Source organism: Lemur catta, chromosome 8 (assembly GCF_020740605.2).
Source record: "Lemur catta isolate mLemCat1 chromosome 8, mLemCat1.pri, whole genome shotgun sequence".
Lineage (NCBI taxonomy): Eukaryota > Metazoa > Chordata > Mammalia > Primates > Lemuridae > Lemur > Lemur catta.
In genome coordinates, this window is record NC_059135.1 from 80,034,084 (window position 1) to 80,054,934 (window position 20,851).

The 20,851-nt window shown below is 32.7% G+C and overlaps 1 protein-coding gene across 1 annotated transcript in view; it reads left to right on the forward strand.

Annotated features, from left to right (window-relative positions):
- The window catches only part of LRP1B (LDL receptor related protein 1B), a 1,757,623-nt gene that overhangs the window by 1,119,191 nt on the left and 617,581 nt on the right, over positions 1 to 20,851 (forward strand). The window contains exons 21-23 of the mRNA XM_045559136.1: positions 1,444 to 1,626; positions 8,882 to 9,082; positions 13,826 to 14,071. Coding sequence (XP_045415092.1) covers positions 1,444 to 1,626; positions 8,882 to 9,082; positions 13,826 to 14,071 — 630 coding nt within the window. The remainder of the gene's footprint in view (positions 1 to 1,443; positions 1,627 to 8,881; positions 9,083 to 13,825; positions 14,072 to 20,851) is intronic.

Here is a 20,851-nt window from a genome sequence, read left to right on the forward strand (position 1 = left end):
ATTTTGTAGTTAAAATAATCATTTACAGAAATCTAATTTATTCCTCACAACAACTCTGTAGGCTCTCTATTTTCCAGCTGAACAAATAAAGGCCTCAAAAGATTAAGTAACTCCTTTTGTGATATCAGTGTTATTGTGTTATTAGCTTTGACTCTAAATGAATCTAATCTTAACATGTAACTATAGATTTCTACCAAGAACAAGAAGTAAGGGGAAACTCAAATGAACCTGCTTCAAATTTATCATAATTTTATAGATTAATTAATGGTATAGGTAAATTGTAGATTAATTGCTGGATATAGCTACATAAGATGCACAATAAATTTGTAATATTAAAACTTTGGTCTAAAAATATATATATTAAATCTTTATTTTACAATAGTATTTGGAAACATTGGTTACTATGGTGTCTCATAATATTAGATATTAATACAAATTTCAATAAACTGATTATACTCATATTATTCAACTGTTAGACTGTACATCTATATCCAAATATTTATATTTCCTTACTCTTATTTTTGTTTACCTACAGAATTTATTCTATATTTTTAATCACCAGATTTGGGGCAATAATGTTGTCTGGCTTTTGTATGATTATTTTTGTTAATACATAAAAATTGTACATATTTATAGGGTACATAAGACATTTTGATACACACATACAATGTACAATGATGAAATTAGGATATAAAAAGATACAAAAAAATTAAATTAAAAAAGTAAAAACAATAATTCTTTGTTTTGTAATTTTAGTAGATTTAGGAGATACAGTTTTTTTGTTATATAAATGAATTGTATAGTGAAGTCTAGTCTTTTAGTGTACCCATCCATCATGGAGAAATTATTAATTGATAAATAAGTATCTGTTCTGATTTGAGAATTAAAATCTTATATCATCCTGAGGAAGTTTTATTACCTGGGTTTTTTGTTTGTTTTTCAAGTTTTTGTATGTTATTCTTCAAAGACTTTGTTAGGCAAAAAGTAGTTTTTGGTTATTTGCCTCTCAATAATTTGAAAGAAATTACCTACAGAAATGTAAGGAAATCAACCAAAATCTTATCATTAAGAGTAGAATGTGTGACCTCATTTATGTGCCTTAGAGAAAAGCCCTTCAAAGATCTCATTTTTAAGACACTAATTAAAACCACAACAGAGTATCCACATATTATCTTACTTGCTCTTTTCTAATGTAGATAGCACTTTCAGAAATTGTGAGAGAGGCAAGCAATATCATTTTCTGTAATTATTAGTGTTTTTAAATAAAATTGAAAATACTATAGTGTATTAAAGCTACTAAATAACTAAAGTTGAAATATATTCTTTCTAACATCATAATAATGCCTGAAGAAAGACAATAAAGTGAAAAAATTAGCATCAAGTAAAATTGTAATTTCTCTCCTGTCCTTCCCTCTGTCTGTCTCTTCCTCATTGCAAATTTAGAGATTCTTTCTCCCACTGGTTGTAATGGGAATGAATTTCAATGCCACCCTGATGGAAATTGCATTCCTGATCTGTGGCGCTGTGATGGAGAGAAAGATTGTGAAGATGGTAGTGATGAAAAAGGCTGCAATGGTACCATACGATTGTGTGATCACAGAACCAAGTTTTCCTGTTGGAGTACAGGTAAGCAAAACTTTGGTGTCATCTTCTATTTGGGCTTCCTGGATATAGAATTCTTTTGGCCCATCCTCAGTCTGTATCTAAACTTTGTAAAAAGCACTTTTATATTTCTCACATAGAATGTTAACAATACTAGTAGCAAACATTTAGTGAGAATATCAGTAGGCCAAGTTCACAGAGCCAGAATGCTAGGATTGGGATTTTGAACCAGGCAATTTGGATTCAGAGTCTGGAACTTCAGAGTCAAAAAAGAGACAAGTAGACTAAGCCCACAGGCAATATTCCTCTTTCTGTAGATAAACACTTACCCTAAAATTTAAATAAAGATGACTAGAAAGGAAAGGCAGAATTATATACATTTATTTCAACTAGGTTCCTATATTTTACTGTGCTAATTATTGATTCCATTATGAAGAAGGTAGACAGTGGGCACCCTTGTCTTGTTCCCGTATTTAGTGGGAACACTTTCAACTTTTCCCCATTCAGTATAATGTTGGCTGTGGGTTTGTCATATATGGCTTTTATAATCTTCAGATAAGTTTCTTCTATACCTGGTTTGTTGGGGGTTTTTATCATCAAACGGTGCTGAATTTTGTTGAATGTTTTTTCTGCATCTATTGAGATAATCATATAGTCTTTGTTTTTGCTTCTGTTTATGTGGTGAATCACATTTATTAATTTATGTATGTTGAACCATCCTTGCATCCTTGGGATGAAGCCCACTTGGTCATGTTGGATTATTTTTTTATGTGCTGCTAAATTTGGATTGCTGGAATTTTATTGAGTATTTTTGCATCTATATTCATAAGGCTTACTGGTCTGTAGTTTTCTTTTTTTGTTGTGTCCTTGCCTGTCTTTTGTATCAAGGTGATACTGGCTTCATAGAATGAGTTGGAGAGGATTCCCTCCTTCCAGATGTTAAGGAATAATTTCTGCAGTATGGATACCAGCTCTTCTTTGTAGGTCTGGTAGAATTCAGCCATGAATCCTTCTGGTCCAGGGCTTTTTATTGTTGGAAGATTTTTTATAATTGCTTCAATCTCATTGCTCATTCTTGGTCTGTTCAGGAGTTCTATTTCTTTCTGATTGAGTCTTGGGAGGTTGTGTGTCTCCAGGAATTTGTCCATTTCCTCTACATTTTTGAGGTTATGTGTGTAGGAATTTTCATAGTGTTCATAGATGATATTTTGTATTTCTGTTGTATCAGTTGTAATATCTTCTTTTTCAATTCTGATTGAGCTTATTTGGGCCCTGTCTCTTCTATGCCTGGTTAATCTAGCGTGAGTTCTATCAATTTTGTTTATCTCTTCAAAGAACAAACTTTTTGTTTCATTGATCCTTTGTATTTTTTTTCCATTTCATTTAGTTCAGCTCTCTTCTTAGTTGTTTCTTTTCTTCTGCTGGCTTTTGATTTGGTTTGCTCTTTCTTTTCTAGTTCTTGAGATGTGTCATTACATTGTTAATTTGTGATCTTTCTGTCTTTTTGATGTGAGCATTTAAGGCTATGAATTTTCCCCATACGATTGCTTTTGCTCAATCCCATAGATTTTGATAGCCTGTGTCCCCTCTGTCATTCAGTTCAAGGACTTTTTAGATTTCCATCTTACTTTCATTATTTACCCAATGATCATTCAACAGTATGTTGTTTAATTTCCATGACTTTGTGTAGAATTGAGTGTTACTCTTGGAGTTTATTTCTAATTTTATTCCACTGTAGTCTAAGAAGATACATGGTATGATTTCTATTTTTTTGAATTTGTTGAGCCATATTTTGTGGCCTAAAATATGATAAATCTTTAAAAATGTTTCATTTGCTGGTGAGAAGTATGTATATTTAGTAGTTTGGGGGTAAAATGTTCTGTGAAAGAACATTGACAACATGAAAAATTAAAACAGTTTGATATCCACAAGGGATCACAATGGAGCCACAATAGCAAAGCCAACCTACAAGGAAATTGTATAAATGACAGAAATGGAATTCAGAGTATGGATGGCAAATTAAGATGAATGGAATTGAAGAGAAATTTGAAAACCAACAAAAGAAGCCAAAAAATACTTCAGGAAATTAAAGAAAAAGTCACTAAAGAGCTAGAAAACATAAGGAAGTATATAATAGAGCTCAAAGAAATTAAACAGTCTTTTAGGGAATTTAAAAGAGAAGACAAGGCTCTCGAGCTAACCCAGTCATTTGAGGAGGCAGAAAAGAGAACAAAAAAGGTGGAACAACTGCTCAGAGAGATATGGGACAATTGAAGTGAAGTAACATGCAAATTATATGTACCCTCAGGGAGAAGAAGAAAGAGCTTAAAGCATGGAAAATCTATTTGAGGGAATTATTGAGGAAAACTCCCCCAGTATCACCAGAGATACAGTCATCCAGATACAAGATGGTCACCAAACACTGTGAAGATTCATAGCAAATAGGACATCTACAAGACACATAGTAATCAACCTGGCCACAGTCAAAATGAAGGAGAAAATTTTACAAGCAGCTAGATGTAAGCAACAACTCACCTGCAAATGAAAACCCATCAGGCTAACAGCAAACTTCTCAGTGGAAACCTTACAAGCCAGAAGTGAATTGGGCCCCACCTTCAATCTTCTTAAACAGAACAACTGCCAGCTTGTAATTGGTGGAGAAATTAACTGTTTCAGACAAGCAAACACTGAGAGAATTTGTCATGACCAGACCTGCCCTGCAGGAAATACTCAGAACTGCGTTATACACAACTCAGTACAATCGATACCCATGAGTATAAAATTACCAAAAAAAATCTAAAGCTCATAACTGTTATAAAACAATAGCACAAGAAGGGAAACAAAGCAACAAGGTACTACCCAGCATAATGAACAGAACAGCATCCCACCTATCAATTCTATCTCTTAATGTTAACAATTTGAATGTGCCACTCAAAAGACATAGGCTGGCTGAATGGATGAAAAACACAACCAAAGTATCTTCTGTCTCCAGAAGACACATTTAAACCACAAGGATGCACATAGGCTCAATGAGTAAGGATGAAAAAAAATATTCCACTCACATGGAAACCAAAAGAGAGGAGGTGTAACCATTCTCGTATCAGATAAAATTGACTTTAAATTAACAATAATAAAGAAAGACAAAGATGGTCATTATATAATGATAAAGGGAGCAATTCAACAAGACTTAACAATTCTCAATATTTATGCTCCTAACACAGGAGTGCCCAGATTCAGAAAGCAAAGACTGCTAGATCTAAGCAAAGAGATACTGTAATTGTCGGGACTTTAACACCACACTGACAGAACTGGACCGATCATCCAAGCAGAAAATAAAGAAAGAAACACTGGACTTAAACAGGAATTTAAAACAAATGAATTTTTCTTTACCTTTTCCAGGCAGTATTTGAGTCACAGATGGCAAATAGCTTTACTGTAGTATTCGGTTTCTAAAAATCTGATAGTGATTTATGGATGAATTTGTTGAAATAATTCTAAGGTCATTCTGGAGTCAATGGGTAAGAATGTCAAAATGGATTAGTGATGTCTGGGAAAGAAAGGAAGTTCCATCTTGATAAACCAAACTAAAAATGAAAATTATTATATTATTCTTGGACTCTCCATTCTATTATACTTACAGATGACTCCATACAATTTAATACTGAAATATAGGATGCCCTATTTTAAACTACAATTATATATTGTGTACTGATCTTATCTTGCTTACTAGATTATAAGCTCCTTGGTGACAGGGACCATACTTTATTGCTTACTTATATGTCCTAAAGCCCCTAGGAAACTGTAAGTCGCAGAGTAACCTCAACATACAATTTTTATAATGTATCTGTTGAATCTACCAGACTTCATATGAAATATATGTGTGTATATTTCATCAACATTTTTTAAAAATGAGCCATTATATTTTTGAAAAATTATGCAGATATATTAGAGAAGAAAAATAAATTAGAACAAGAGTATTCAATGATGAAAAGTCCATCTCCCTCCTAATACAGGTTTTCAATTCCTCATTCTCCCACTCCAGAGGCAATCATTTTAAAATAGTTTTTGTGTAGCCCTCAAGAAAGAATTCATTTACAGACAAGCCTATCCATGTACTTACACTGATAAATGTATGGAAATATGGTCATAGATATTGATAAATAGATAAATCCTTTTGAGCATATAAGAAAAGCTACATACACTTGGTTCCATGCCTTTTTAAAATTAACATATTTTGGAGGTTGTTTTTCATTAACTTACGCAGATTGCCTCATTCTTTTTCACTCAAGTGTATAATTTCAATGTGCGGACGCATTGTAATTGATGTCACCGGTTTTGCAATGATGATTCAAATTGTTACCAGTCTTTCCCTAGTACAGGGTATCACAAAAGCTCCATACAAAGGAAAAATTTTGCAAAATTTTGTGATGAATATTTTGTAAATAAAGGTACGTTTAGCTACAATTTCCCATTTTCCCTGTGTATGGTGACCTTTGGGACACCCTGTAGATACAAAGCAGCAATACATATCCTTGCATGTACATCTTTGTGCATTTGTACGAATACATTAATGAAAAAAAATTCTAAGATTAGAATTACTGTGGTGAAGAGTTGATGCATTTTCATTTGCTGTATTTTTCAACATTGACCTAAAAAGAAATTATCCCAATTATAGCCCCCCCAACACTTGTGTATTTCTTATACCCTTGTCAAATCTATCTTTGTATTAACCAACTTTTTTACCTTGATCTGTCTAATAGAAAAGAAATGATATCAAATTGTTGTTTTAGGTTACTTTTTTTAATTGGAAGAGATTTTGAACATCTTATCTTTGTAAGTTATTACTATTTCATTGTGAATCTTCCACTTGTATTAGATTATTGATCATTATATTATTGATTTGAAAGAATTCTTCGTATTTTTTAAAAATATGGCTTTTTCATCATATATAATTAAATATTCTATGTACTGTCCACTGACTTTGTGGATTTTATTATAGCAATATGGAATAAAATATATTATAGAATTAAGTTTAATGGTTCTATTTTATCATAATTATTTAAAATGCTTACCTCTTTGATCCATCTAGAATTTATCATGGTGTAAGAAGTCAAATAGAGATTCAGCTTTATTGTTTTTCCTCCAGACAGCTAAGGAGTGATCCTACATCACTAATTTTGTAATTAATTTTTTCTCTACTATTTGAATTGCCCACTTTTTTGTATATTAAAACTATACATAAATGGACCTATTTCCAATGTCTTATGCTATTTTATGATTAATATGTTTATTGATATCTTTTTATTAAAATATTTTAACTACTGTTACTTTAAACTACTTCTAAATATTTAGCACACATAGTTCCCATTAATCAAGATTAGTTTGCTTTTTTCTTTTAAGATTCCTAATGATTTTTGCAGTTTTATTTTCTTAAGTTTAGGATAAGCTTGTAGAGTTGCTTAATATTGTTACTATCTTGAAAGTATTATATTAATTTAGGGAAAATGATTGTCCTTACAGTAACAAGTCATCCCTTCCAAGACCAAACAATATCTTTTTTTCAAGGCTTCCTTTGAGATTCCTTGTAGAATTTTGAATTTTATTCATCAAAATATTATACAGTTCCTCCTATGCAGTGTAGCCCAAAATATTTTGTTTTGTGATGGAATTTTTAATTGGCCTTTTTTGTATTATATGCTCTTTGTACACATGAAATCTATTGATTTTTATATAATTTTGAAATTAACTACCTATTTTTTGAGTTCTTAGTTTGTTGTAGTGATTTATTTTATAGTTATATGATTATATTAACTGCATGTAATGATACTCTTTTCTAATGGTATACATCATTTCTTTCTGTTATCTAATTATCTTAGATGGTATTTCCAGAACATTATTAGTTTTATTCGTGATATTAAGGCAAATGTTTTAATGGTTCTCCATTTATATCAAATCTATTAGTGAAGCTTCTGTCAATATTTATTTTAAGAGTATTTTTATCAATAACTTATGTTGAATATCATCAACTGTTTTTAGAAACTACACAGCTGATCATGTGTATGTTTTTTTGATTTGGATTATAATGTTGTAGAGAATTATAAATATTTTTCTGTAAATGAAACATTTTTGCACCTATATTTTAGTATTTTAAAATTTGGCTTTCTCTATGATCTACGAAGACATTTAAATATGTAATGACTCAGACATATATAATCTAATATTTTCCATTTTCCTTTATTTACCCCATTCATTATGTGAGATGCTGGTATGTTGTTAGCTAATAACTATTAATAGTATTTATCTTTAGATACATTTTTTAATTCACCTTACACCTGAACATTGTATAATCCAGAAAAGATAATTAATTAATTAGGAGAAAATTGAAAACAATGTGAAAAGGAGGAATAATCTGCAGTGAAAAAAGGTTTACATAGACAACAATGACCATTGTTTTCTATGGGTTTTACACTGCTACTTTGGAAACATTCTAGCTAAACAATTGTCATTTTGGCTGGGCACAGTGGCTCATGTGTGGTGTAATCCTAGCTCTTTGGGAGGCTGAGGTGGGACAGTTGCTTGAACCCAGGAGTTTGATACCAGCCTGAGCAAGAGGGAGGCCCTGTCTCTAAAAATAACATACACAAAAAAATCATCACTTTATTTTTTTTTCTTTTAAAGACAATAAAAAACCACATTTCTATAAATTCTGTCCGTGTATATGTTAGCTATCAAGATGTTTAATAACGTTTGATATTCTTTTATGAAAGGGCATGTACATATGTCTAGAATGAGAAGTTGAGGAGTTGATGTTAAAATGTAAATAGAAGAATAACCTCTGCTAAAATGAGGCATTTGCCTAAATTAAGGTTTCTGACAGGCAGGGATAGAATTTCCCTAAATTTAGGACTCTGAAAGGCTCTGATATATAAATGTATCTTTAAAGTTTGCATTTGAAAGTATTGTAATTAAACTTTCAATTAGTCAGAGAAAAAAATCTTTTTAAATACAGCAGGACAATAACTTGAAGTAAAGAAAATATCAAGGCTTAAACACTAACAGCCCTTTAACAACCAGGGCAAGAAGTATTCAAATGCTGTCATTAAAAAAAAAAAACCAAAAAAACAAAAAAAACCACACTCTCGAATTATCAGCAAATAGATTTCTTGCTAAAAAGACAAGTAATTCTGCCTCCGACTGAAGACAGTAATGACAATAATGGCTACTCATTACAGTGACCTAATTACAAAAATCAAATGCATGCTGTTTCTGTTTTCTTAAGGGAGATGCATCAACAAAGCATGGGTATGTGATGGAGATATTGATTGTGAGGATCAATCAGATGAAGATGACTGTGACAGTTTCTTGTGTGGACCACCCAAGTACCCTTGTGCTAACGATACTTCAGTCTGCCTGCAGCCAGAAAAGCTCTGCAACGGACAAAGGGATTGTCCTGATGGATCCGATGAAGGCGATCTTTGTGGTATTGCATATTTAACTGCATTTGCTTCTCCCTGGAAACTATTAACATAACCTTTGAGTCCACTTGTTGTTACCTATTATAGTAGCATTCATTCCAACCATTCATTCTCTTTAATGTAAGTTCTAGCATTGATCCTTATCTACATTTTTCAGGCACTATAAATCCATGGAAAAAGTTGTTTTAAATATGATCAGGAATTTCTGAAAATAAAACACTAAAAAAGCTAACCTGTATCTAATTCACTTAACAATTGCAGAGCTACACTCATCATTTAGATTTCTGGATGGTCAATGCTGTTCGCACAATTTAGCTGATTATTTGTTGTCAATGGGTTACTCAGAACAGGTAAACCTTGTTATTACTGATTGACGGGATGGAACTTACTACCACCCTGTGTATTTGGATATACCTTCTAATCATTACAATAGAAAATGGTTTTTAGGAAGAGGAAAAGAAGAGAGTGAATAATGAAACCAATAGAATATTACCCAATTTGATATAATTTTGTCTCTAGTTTTTAGTCATATGACAGCTTTGTTTAGTATACTTTATCCATTTAAAATGATGGGTGAAAACCTACCTCACAGGTACACTGAATACTGTCTGGGTGATGGACACACTTATAGCCCTGACTTAAGCTTTACAAAAGCGATCCTTGTAGTCAAAAACATTTGTACCCTCATAATATTTTAAAATTAAAAAAATACAAGAAAAAATGATTCAGTAAGCTTTGAAATCACTTTGGCCATCTCTCTTATGCCAACCAGCATATATAAAATAAAATTACATTTCTTTCTCTGTGGGGAGATCAGAGAGTTAGCAAGGAGATATTAAAAAGTGTGTTTTCTAGATAATATTGAAGGTGACATCAATAGAGTAATGAAGAAGAGTTTACAGAATGATAAGAACAATAATGAGATGACTCGAGGCTGTGAGAAAATGACTTGAGGAAATAACAAAGCTGACTGATTAAAAGTAGGAAAGACAGCTACATTTAAGCCTAAAGTTATCATATTTTGATCTCAATTGAGCATTAATAGCATACTGAATGATGCAAAAAAGACTGTTATTCTTTCAAAATTTATGTAGCAAAATGTTCTTTCTTTCAAAAAGTCTGTGATTATATAAAATAAGCTTGAAACAGCAAATGCAAGTCTTCATTCAATGAGGATAAAATTTAAATCAAAAGATTCAGACAAAAAATTAAACAACAAAAAATTTACAAATAAAAGATTACAGGCTTTATTTTTCTGTCTTCACTTCTTTCTCACCCAGCTTGTTCTTTGTAATGGAATGGGTTGGAGAGAGAGTCTAAGAACAACTATATGTGAGGCTTGTTAAGGAAAGTTGTAAGTATAATTCTAAAAGAAGGAAAGCGTCAATACTCTTAAAAGAGAAAGTATGTAATTATGGAAAGACTCTAGACTTTGACAAGCTTAAATTGTATTCTTTAATTACTTTGAGTACGTCACCTAGGCAGGTGACTTAATTTCTTAAAATGTCTGTTTCCTCATCATAAAAATGGAGGCAATGATAGCTATCAAGTAATCATGGTAATAATACCTGATGCACAGCAAATATTGGAAAATATTAGTGCTTTCCCACCTTTTCCCCATCCCTCAAGTTAAATGAAGTAAATAAAAGGCAAAGTAGAAAAAACATGCTCATTGAGAAAAATGAAAAGAATAATAAGATGACACAGTGGAGAATTTTTCTATTCCCCGCTTTCCAAATTGGGAACATAAAAGAGGAAAGAGGAAATCCCTTCTGAATTCATTTCTTTGCCTACTTCAAAATTAAAAATCATACCTTATTTATCTCGCCACTATATCCACCAGCTAAGGAATTTTGCTCAAGCATTTTAAAAGATTATAGAAATTGACAGAGGTAACAAGGAAGATGGTGTGGAAGTGCCACAGAAGATACAAAAATATTTTTATTCTGATTGTATCATTGTAGTGTAGTGAACTACATAGGCTACTTCACTCTGCACTTTAAGAGGTAAAGTTGTAGAAGAGTTAGAACAATGAAAATCTAAACCAAATGCTATCCAAATTATTTATTAAATTGTGTTTTCTATGGTTATATGCAATGTATATAAGGAAAAGGAGAACACAAGGATATAATTCTTCTAATCCTAGTGAAGAGATTACTTTTTCAGGGGAATTTTTTAATGATTTCTAAAGAAAAGAGATATGCACTTAAGAGACAAATGAAAAGAGACTTTAATCACTTATAAATAAAGTGTCCAATCCTGTTATAAGGGTATGTCAAAGGTAAACGAAGTTGGACACTAGCAAAAGCAGTAAGTATAGATTTTATTCAGTAATAATTCTTGTGATAAGGAAGAATGTCCAGTGTTAACTGAACTCAATTTCACCAAAAATAAGACTGGAAACTTTTGAAAGGCTAAGGTGTGTTAAGACAAAGGCACTAAGGGTGTTAAAGGAAGTTGGTCAATGTGTCTAGACCATTGGGGTTTGTTCATTGGTGCTTATCTGGAGGAGAAAACAAGTTTTCTGATCTTTATGACAGAAGACAGTGGCAGCAAGTCAGAGCAAGGCACCCACAGGGCTGAGAGGGAGAGTGAGACTTGTCCTCCTGAATGTTTGTACTTCAAAGAGAAAGCTCACAGGTCCTTGAGAAGACAATTCTAGGTGGTAGAAGATTTACATCCTAAAGGGGCAGAGAAAGGATTCATAATTTCGAGCTTTCTAAAGTAACTGCTCTAAGAGGGGATTCAGAAGCCTATTTGCCTATCACCAGATTTTGGCTGGAAAATTCTTCTGTCTGCATTGAGCTTTTTCAAGAAGGCACTTTAAAGCAGCTGAGATCTTTCAAAGAACATAGACTTGAACTGTTATACAGGATGCTAGTGTTTGTTCAAGGCTCCTAGTATGTGTGGTGGGAGGATGGATGAAGTCATTTGTACTGAGAGTCTGCAGTTTTTATAGGTCAGGCCAGGGTTGAGATCTGATGAAGAAGAGGACTCAGAGGAGCCTGGCTAGAATTTGGTCAAGGAGAGGATTTGTGAGGTAATAAAAAACTTCAAAAGCAATTACAGAATTAATGATAGGTTTAGGACAAAGGAAGAATTGGCAGGGACTAGCTAGGCAAATATTGGCATTAAATTTATATATTTAATTTTAAATTTTGGTGTGAATGTTTTTAACCTAAAATTTGTGACTTAATTCCACGGATAGTATTAGAGACATTTCAATACTGAGAGAATAGTGATATTTGAAATAAGCTAAAAGCATTGTGACAATTTTTTTTTTCACCTGCTGGGCATGATGACATTTCTTTACAGTAATTTTCTTGAAAAAGAATGTCAATTGAACTAAAATGGGGAAAATACTTTGAAATAACTGCTGTTTTGAAATGCTTATGATTACAGGTGAACAAACATATTTGGAGGAACCAAGAAATGAATCTGTTTTTTTCCTTCTAAAATAATAGCAAACTTGAATTGAATTCTAAGAGAAAACAGTTAATGCAATCATTTCCCTTTTCTTATTATTGTAACTTCCTTGATGGTGACAAATAATATGAAGAAGAATTGACCCATATAGAACTTTTAAAAATATGGAAATGTTTTTAAAGGCCTTACATTTCAGCCCATTTTTGAACTGGATAATTTTTCAGAGAGCAGGAAATATTTGAAGTATATAAGCAAATATTACTATATCTACCAATTATTAGACAGCAGGCTTTTTAGTATATGTCAAAATACACACAAATAATCAGTTTTGAAAACTAAAAAACATTTTAAAGCAAATAAAAACAAAACTTCTTTTGTCCTTATTACTATGTACCTGATGCTATACAATAGTAGGTAATAATGTGGTTGCAAAAACAATTATCTACTATTTTCTTTAAGGTTATATGAAATTTTCCCAAGTATACAATATTGGCTCAGTTTTGTGGCAGTTGTATGATTTTAGACAATTTTACTGATTTTTTTTTTAATTCACCAAATATTTTTAACTGCTTACTCAATGTTAGAGACTGTGCTATCTGTGGGGTTTACCCAGTTAAACAGAAAAGACATTTTCTATACCATTATGGAGCCTGAAATTTGGTAATAAAGTAGAATGATTGCATTGTTTATTTTGTTCCTATGGCCTCACTGAATTAATCATAATAACCAATATATAGGGCACAATGTACAATTCACCTAACTTAAAAATAAATTCCTGAGGCCAGTAAAGGACAAAATAATCTATTTGGCATTAGAACTACAGATCAGACTATAGATATAGGAAAAGATAAGTAGATATTATGAATATATATGCATATATGTGCATGTGCATATAGTTGTTTATTGATTAACATTGACATAAGTCAAATATTCAGATCACCAATGTGTGCACATCTTTTTTGGAAGATCTGTACAACTGATTTTGCACAGCTAATAAAAAGCTCAGCCTAATCTTTCCAGTGATAATGGAAACATTGAATTTACTTTACATATATGGGGTAAAACAAACTATACACCAGAGTTTTCTAGAAATGAATATGTTCTATTCTCAATTCCTATCATATAGAATTAAATTTCATCATTGGATTAATTTTATCATCATTTCTATACCGGCCCCTGGGGGGGAAAAAACATCCAAAGAGGGCTTTCTTATATTTATTTATAATATCCTGGGTCTAACTGTAAGAATTGAGTTCAATGATTAGTATTTCACTGAGGAGAGCAATTAATAAGACCTATAATTTGTTCCCTTCTTTTTATAGATGAATGTTCTTTGAACAACGGAGGCTGTAGCAACCACTGTTCTGTTGTTCCTGGAAGAGGAATTGTCTGTTCCTGCCCTGAAGGACTTCAACTCAACAAAGACAATAAAACATGTGAAATTGTGGATTATTGTAGCAATCATCTAAAGTGCAGTCAAGTGTGTGAGCAGCACAAGCACACAGTCAAGTGCTCATGTTATGAAGGGTGGAAGCTGGATGTAGATGGTGAAAGTTGCACAAGTATTGGTAAGTAGATTGTTTTGTGTGTCTTGCTATATTTAAAAATAGAGTTTGAGGGGAAAAATCTCAAAACACCTTCAGAAAATTATTATTAAAAGAGTTCAACTAATTTTAGATAAAATATTTAACAAGAATGTCATTTTAGACTTACTCCAAAATAATTGAGAGATAAAATATCACAATAATCCTTACTGTTACAATCCTATGAGTTGTTACCATCAGATTATTTTTTTCTGAAACATTGCTTTCACTGTCACACCCCCTATGGGCTTATTTTTGTATTCTCCAAAACATTTACTTTATTTCTCTGTGCATATGTGCATGCTTTTTAGAGCCCTCCAAAGTCCAGTCCTGCCCCACATTTCTGATTGTTATTTCTCCTACTCTTGAAAACAACTCCTTGCTCTGGCTGCGTCTATCTTCTAACCACCTATTTAAAATATTCTGCTGATTCTCTAGGTAGTATTTCACAGTGGGAAAAGCAAGCAAAGGCTTTAGAATATGATATTTAACTCTAATCCTGCAGCTGACATTCATTATATATGTGACCCTAGGCAGGTTACATAAAACTTTTTGAGCCTCAGTTTTCTTATTTTGTAAGTAACAATGCCCATTATACCAATTTCTTTCTGATAGCATGTTGCAAGGATAACATGAAGCACTTGTTACTGTGCCTCACACACATAAGGCATTTTAAGAAGTATGTATGGTGTACCATCAACTTCTCTGGATATTTAGTCTGAGTCCACAGGAAATTTAGAGGTCCATGCATAGAATTGCAGGGGTCCATGAACTTTGTTAGGGAAATTATTACACCTTTATTTTCTTTAATTTCTAACTGAAAGTTAGCATTTCTTTCCATTGTGAAGGTATGCCACAGACCACAGAAGTTATAAGCAACAGCTATAATTTTTTTTTTAATTTCAGCATAGTATAGGGGTACAGATGTTTAGGTTACATATATTGCCCTTGCCAACCCCACCCCCCAGTCAGAGCTTCAAGCGTGTCCATCTCCCAGACGGTGCGCATTGCACTCATTATGTATGTATATACCCATCCCTCCTTCTCCCTCCAATCTGCCCGACACCTGATGAATGTTATTCTTATATGTGCACTTAGGTGTTGATCAGTTAAAACCAATTTGATGGTGAGTACATGTGGTGCTTATAGAAATTTGTCTTGAATAGAAGTAATAGATATATTCATGTCACATTAAAGTTGCTGCAGATATCTCAAAATATCACTGATATTCATGCTTTGAAACTCACTACTAATTCAATAATGGGAGTCATTAGACTCACTGCTGGATTTTGTTATTGAATGCAAAAAAGTTCTTCCTCACATCCAAGTACTAACCAGGCTGAACCCTACTTAGCTTCATAAGATCAGGCAAGGTAGGATGAGTTCAGGGTAGTATGGCCATAGACCAAAAACAAACAAACAAACAAAATCCGTTCTCTGAGGACTATCTCCTCAAGTTTTTCCAAGACAAAAGTGAATTCCAATAGGGTCTGAAATATCTTATCAAATAAAATATGAATTTTGTGTCACTAAAATAAATAAATAAGCACATTTGTACTATATCTAAAAGTTTTTGTTTAGTTTTAATAACTGCATTTATATTTGTTTTCTTATCGATGAATATTTTTGTAAAACTTTATTCTTACTATTTTTGTACTTTTTGAAACTTTCTGAGAAGGGGTCCACGAGCTTCATCAGACTGCTAAGAGCCCAAATGTTATAAACTTACATTCATTGTGTTTCTCTGATGTAGAGTGCTCTTTCTCCTCTTCATCTCTAGGAATCCTGGGTGTTCTTGAGACTCACCAGCTCACATCTGTCTTCACTAATTAAGTCTTCTTCCAAATATTCTTGCTCTCCGTTTATTTCTCCTTTCTATGTCTAGAATATATTGCTGATGAAAATACATGGTCACATTTTTAACTGGATGTTATATTCTTTGCTATCTCTTTTCTGTATTTCTTATTTTTTCAACAAAATCATAAGCATCTTGAATTCAGAAATCAAGTCCTAGAGTTTCTTGTATTTTACATAATATCCAGTCCAGTTCTGAGAAAATAATATGTAATCAATAAATATTATAATTTTCAGAGACTATTAAATTATTTTAATCTTTTATTTAAAATTTTGTTTTTGCTTTGTTTTGTGGTTATTTTGTGGTTGTTTTGTCCTGATCATTAGTATTTGAGTCCTAGAGCATAAGTCCTGTAGACATTTATTCTATACTTTTTTCTTTAAAATTGTCACAGAGTAATTGGCATGAGAAGCTGAAAAATATAGCAATTTGCTGTGATGAAAACAATCATTTCATTTATCTACATGCTCAAAGTGGGAAACAATAGATCAAGTTTTGACCTCAGACATATTTATGATTATATTTTGCAAGAGAATAGGCTCAATATCTTTTTTTAGATACAGATGACAAAATGATTAATGCATTTAGAATGGTTTTGTACCACAGGAAATAAATAACAACTTACGTTTAGTATTAGAGTAATTTGACATTTGAATATAAGTGACCAGTTGTAGAGATAATTCTTCTAATGGAATCAACTCCTTCTATCTCAGCTCAGAATGGCAATGTAGAGGCAGAAAGAGGGTGATCCCTTTCCTCCCCATCATAAGGGTCACAGCTGACACTCTTCTAACAAAGACAGGTTAACAAGAGAAAAACATAACAAATGTATTTCATCATAGTTTTATTTGTCATGGGAGCCTTCAGAATGAAGACCCAAAGTTACCGGGAAAACTATCCATTTTTATGCTTAGACTCACTGAAATATGAGAAGACATGTAGAAATATGATTGGACAGAAAGGGTATAATCTAATGTTCATAGACTCAGCAGGCAAATGGCAAGGCCTATCTATTTAGATTTTCTTGGCATCTCTATGCAGATTCTGTCTTCCCTCCTGGGTATAAGGGAGGATCCCTCTACAACAAGGGTCTTTTTACCTGCTATTGGAAAAGGGTAGGTCAGAGATTTTCTTTATGGTTAGCTTTTAGACAGAAAAGTGGAGGAAGGTTAGAATAATATTTTAGGCTTTATGGATGGCTTTGGGATAAAAGGGTTCCGGTTTCTATGACCCACCTTGGGGAAAAGGGATTCTAGTTTCTATGGCTTGCCTCAGGAGAGAATGAGGAGCGAGAGACAAGAGGGCAGGAGAAGATCTCAGGCTGCTTCTTAGTCTTTCAATTTGAGGTATCATTCAGCTACTCAGGAGCTGAGTGAGGTAGGATTGCTTAAGCCCAGGAGTTTTTACAGTGAGCTATGATAATGCCACTGCTCTCCAGTCTGGGTGACAGAAAGAGACCCTGTGTCAAAAAAATAAATAAATAAAAATTGAAATAAAATAAAGTTAAAATGAAGTTTTTCTTACATGGACAATTTAACCTGCTGATAATTAATTCCTTCCTGAAACATATAGTATACCAAATACCATTATCAGCATTTATATTATTTACAGATAATATTTTTTGTTAAGTATTGAAAATTATTTTATTTAAAACAATTTTACATATGCAAAAAAGGACCTTATTCTATATTTTATTTACCCCATCTCTTTTGAAAAAACAGCAAATTCATAGTTCAATAAAAATGAATTGACTAGTAACTACTGAACTTTAAAAATAAAATTTCTTCCTTCTTTCTCTTCTTCCTTTTTTCCATCATTCTTCAGTTGTTTCCTTCTGTTTAAAATGTGTTCTTTCTATTAAATATAACACCTGTGCTTATCCTTCTTGACATTTTTTTGTTTTTTGTTTTTTTCTTGAGACAGAGTTTCACTCTCTTGCCTGGGCTAGAGTGCCGTGGCATCAGCCTAGCTCACAACAACCTCAAACTCCTGGGCTCAAGTGATCCTCCTGCCTCAGTCTCCCGAGTAGCTGGGACTACAGGCATGTGCTACCATGCCCGGCTAATTTTTCTCTATTTTTAGTTGTCCAGCTAATTTCTTTCTATTTTTAGTAGAGATGGGGTCTCACTCTTGCTCAGGCTGGTCTCAAACTCCTAAGCTCAAGCAATACTCCTGCCTCAGCCTCCTAGAGTGGTAGGATTACAGGCATGTGCTACCGCGCCAGGCCCCTTCTTGACATTTTTAAAAAATTAAAAACAGGTAGTCATTATGTTTCAAATTAGAGCCATAACTTCTCCATTCTTTTTTCCCTTGAATTTTTTTCTGGTAGTTCTTTCATATTTTCTTATTTCTTTCCATTCTTTCTTTCATAAATTCTTTACAACCTGGCTTTTGCTAAATTGCAGAACTGATTCTATTTCCTCTCAGTTCGTTCCTAATACCTTGTTAGTTAAATAAAATGATCTTCCATAAATACTAGCTTTATGATTTTCAATTTTTATTCAATATGTCTTGTAAATCTCATTTTTATTGGCCTTCTCAATACTCTATTCTATCAGTTCCTTACATGTTCTCGCTTTAATTTATAACTTATTCATCATCTTTCTCTGAAGTATTAGTTTCTTTTAACCTATGAACACTCAGAATGTTGCTACTGATTGCATTTTATTTTCTGGTTTCTTTGCTGTTGTTAGGCAGCCCACTGGCAAATTTGCAATGTATTTCTAGTAACATTATAGAGAACATTGTAGCGTTCCTTTTTATTTTCTCTTAGCCTGAATTTGGTTAGATATTCCTACCAATAATTTTATTTCTTATTATTCTCTCATTTTTTCATTTTTAGGTTTTTAATATTATATTTATTTTTCAATTTACTTCATTTTTTAGGAAATAGATTATGAATATAAGCAGCAAATATGTAACAGGTGCCTTTTGGTACACTATATCCATTACCCACACCTTAATTTTCACATGCCTTAATGTGTATTTCCCTGGAAAACCCCTTTCCACTGGAGAACTTCCTTTACCACTTCAAATCTGATTACTGTGGCATTTACATCTCCAGCCACACCGTTTTTCTGTCTCTCTGTGGTGTCTGTCTTCACACGCCCAGGATGCCTTTAATACATGAGCTTGCTTCTATCACCACTTGCACCCAAACTTTCTTAAAAGCTGAGATTGAATCAAATCATTTTATACCCATTATGAAACATATAAAAACTTTGCAGCAAATGCTTATTGAATGTAAAAGTTTTCTCTTTCTCTTTCTTTAATACTCTTACATTTATTATCTCTGTTATCTTTCTTTCTTCATTTATGTCTTTTGGAGATTATGCACACACTGTTCAGTTAATTAAATTGCTCTCTTCCTGGCACAGTATTATCATTGGCCTATATAAGATTCCCTTTTTCCTCATTTCCTCCCTCTCTCTTTCCTTCATTCTTTACTTTTATCCCTAAAGCCTACTTCTCTTCCTCACCTCTGTCTCCAGAGAAAACTATTCCAATGTGGTTCGTATATTTTCTTATAAAATATATATTGTTTTATACATACATACATTTTTAATTTATATAAATGATATTGTCATATGTAGTATAGACTGTCATTTATCTTTTTCAATTAATGTTGTTTTTATGACCTATGCTGTGTGTACAACTAATCTGTTACTTCTGATTACTATGCAGTATCACATAGCATGTACCCGTCTTTTTTGCTTATCTGTTCTACCATATAAGTACACTCAGTTTGCCCCTAACTGTCTATGGAAGCACAAACAATGCCTCCATAGACATACATTTACCTCTTATAGATCTGCATGAAAATTTCTTTAGAACAAATATTACTGAATCACAAAATGTGCTTATACTCACTATGACAAAGTAAAACCAGCTGCTCTTCAAAATAGTTAGGCAGTCTACATCTACACCAACAGTACACTTACTAAGGTCCTGCATTCTTGGCAATTCTCCATATTATTCAATTGTCTAGCTTTTTCCCCTAATGTACAGGAGTAACATGATATATCATTGCTATAGTTTGCATTTTTCTTATTACTTATGAGTTTGAGCACCTCTTCATATGCTTGTTAGCCTTTTTCACCCCTTAATTTACTTTGACCACTTTCCTATTAAGATTACTGTTTTTTTCTTATTAATTTGTAGGAATTAACTTTATATTCCAAACTTTAAACATCTCAAATATTTTCTCCATTCAGTCACCCATCTATTAATTTCATTTAGAGTGGCCTTTGTTGAACACTTACTTCCTCTTTGTCTTTCTGCTTTTCTCACTCACTCCTTTCTTTGCTTCATTTCTTTGCTTCCTTCTTCTTCCTCCCATAATCTTTCTTATCGCCTTCATATTAAATGTCATTTGGGCTTAATAGTCATTCATTGATTCTTATAAATATCATTTATTCATCTGTGTAATAACAAATATTTATTATATATAAACTAGTAAAAAGCTCTGGCCTATGTCCTAGAAGTGCAGTTTCTTTTTTTGCTCTGCCCCTTAGCCTGATAAGTGCTCTTCTCTCTCTCTTTTCTTTCATCTTCCTCTCTTCCCCTCCCCACCCCTGAGTGCGGATTCCTACCACTTGTCTAAGGTGATTTAAAACAACAACAACAACAAAAAAAAGCCCCTGAAATATAAAGCAGAAGTATTAAGAAAAAATATCCAGAATTTTTCAGGAAAGTAGTTAAGAGGAAAGCAACAAAAATTTGGCTTTTAAGAAAAACTGATGGACACATGATGACATGATCTTATAAATTTATGGGTTATTTTAATACCTGAAAGCCTATCCTGGACTTTATTCCATAGATGCTATTTCCTCCACCTACTTGCATATTATACTTCAATAGTATTTGACTATTATTCATTCCTAATATGGCGATAGCTGGAGGAATAGAGT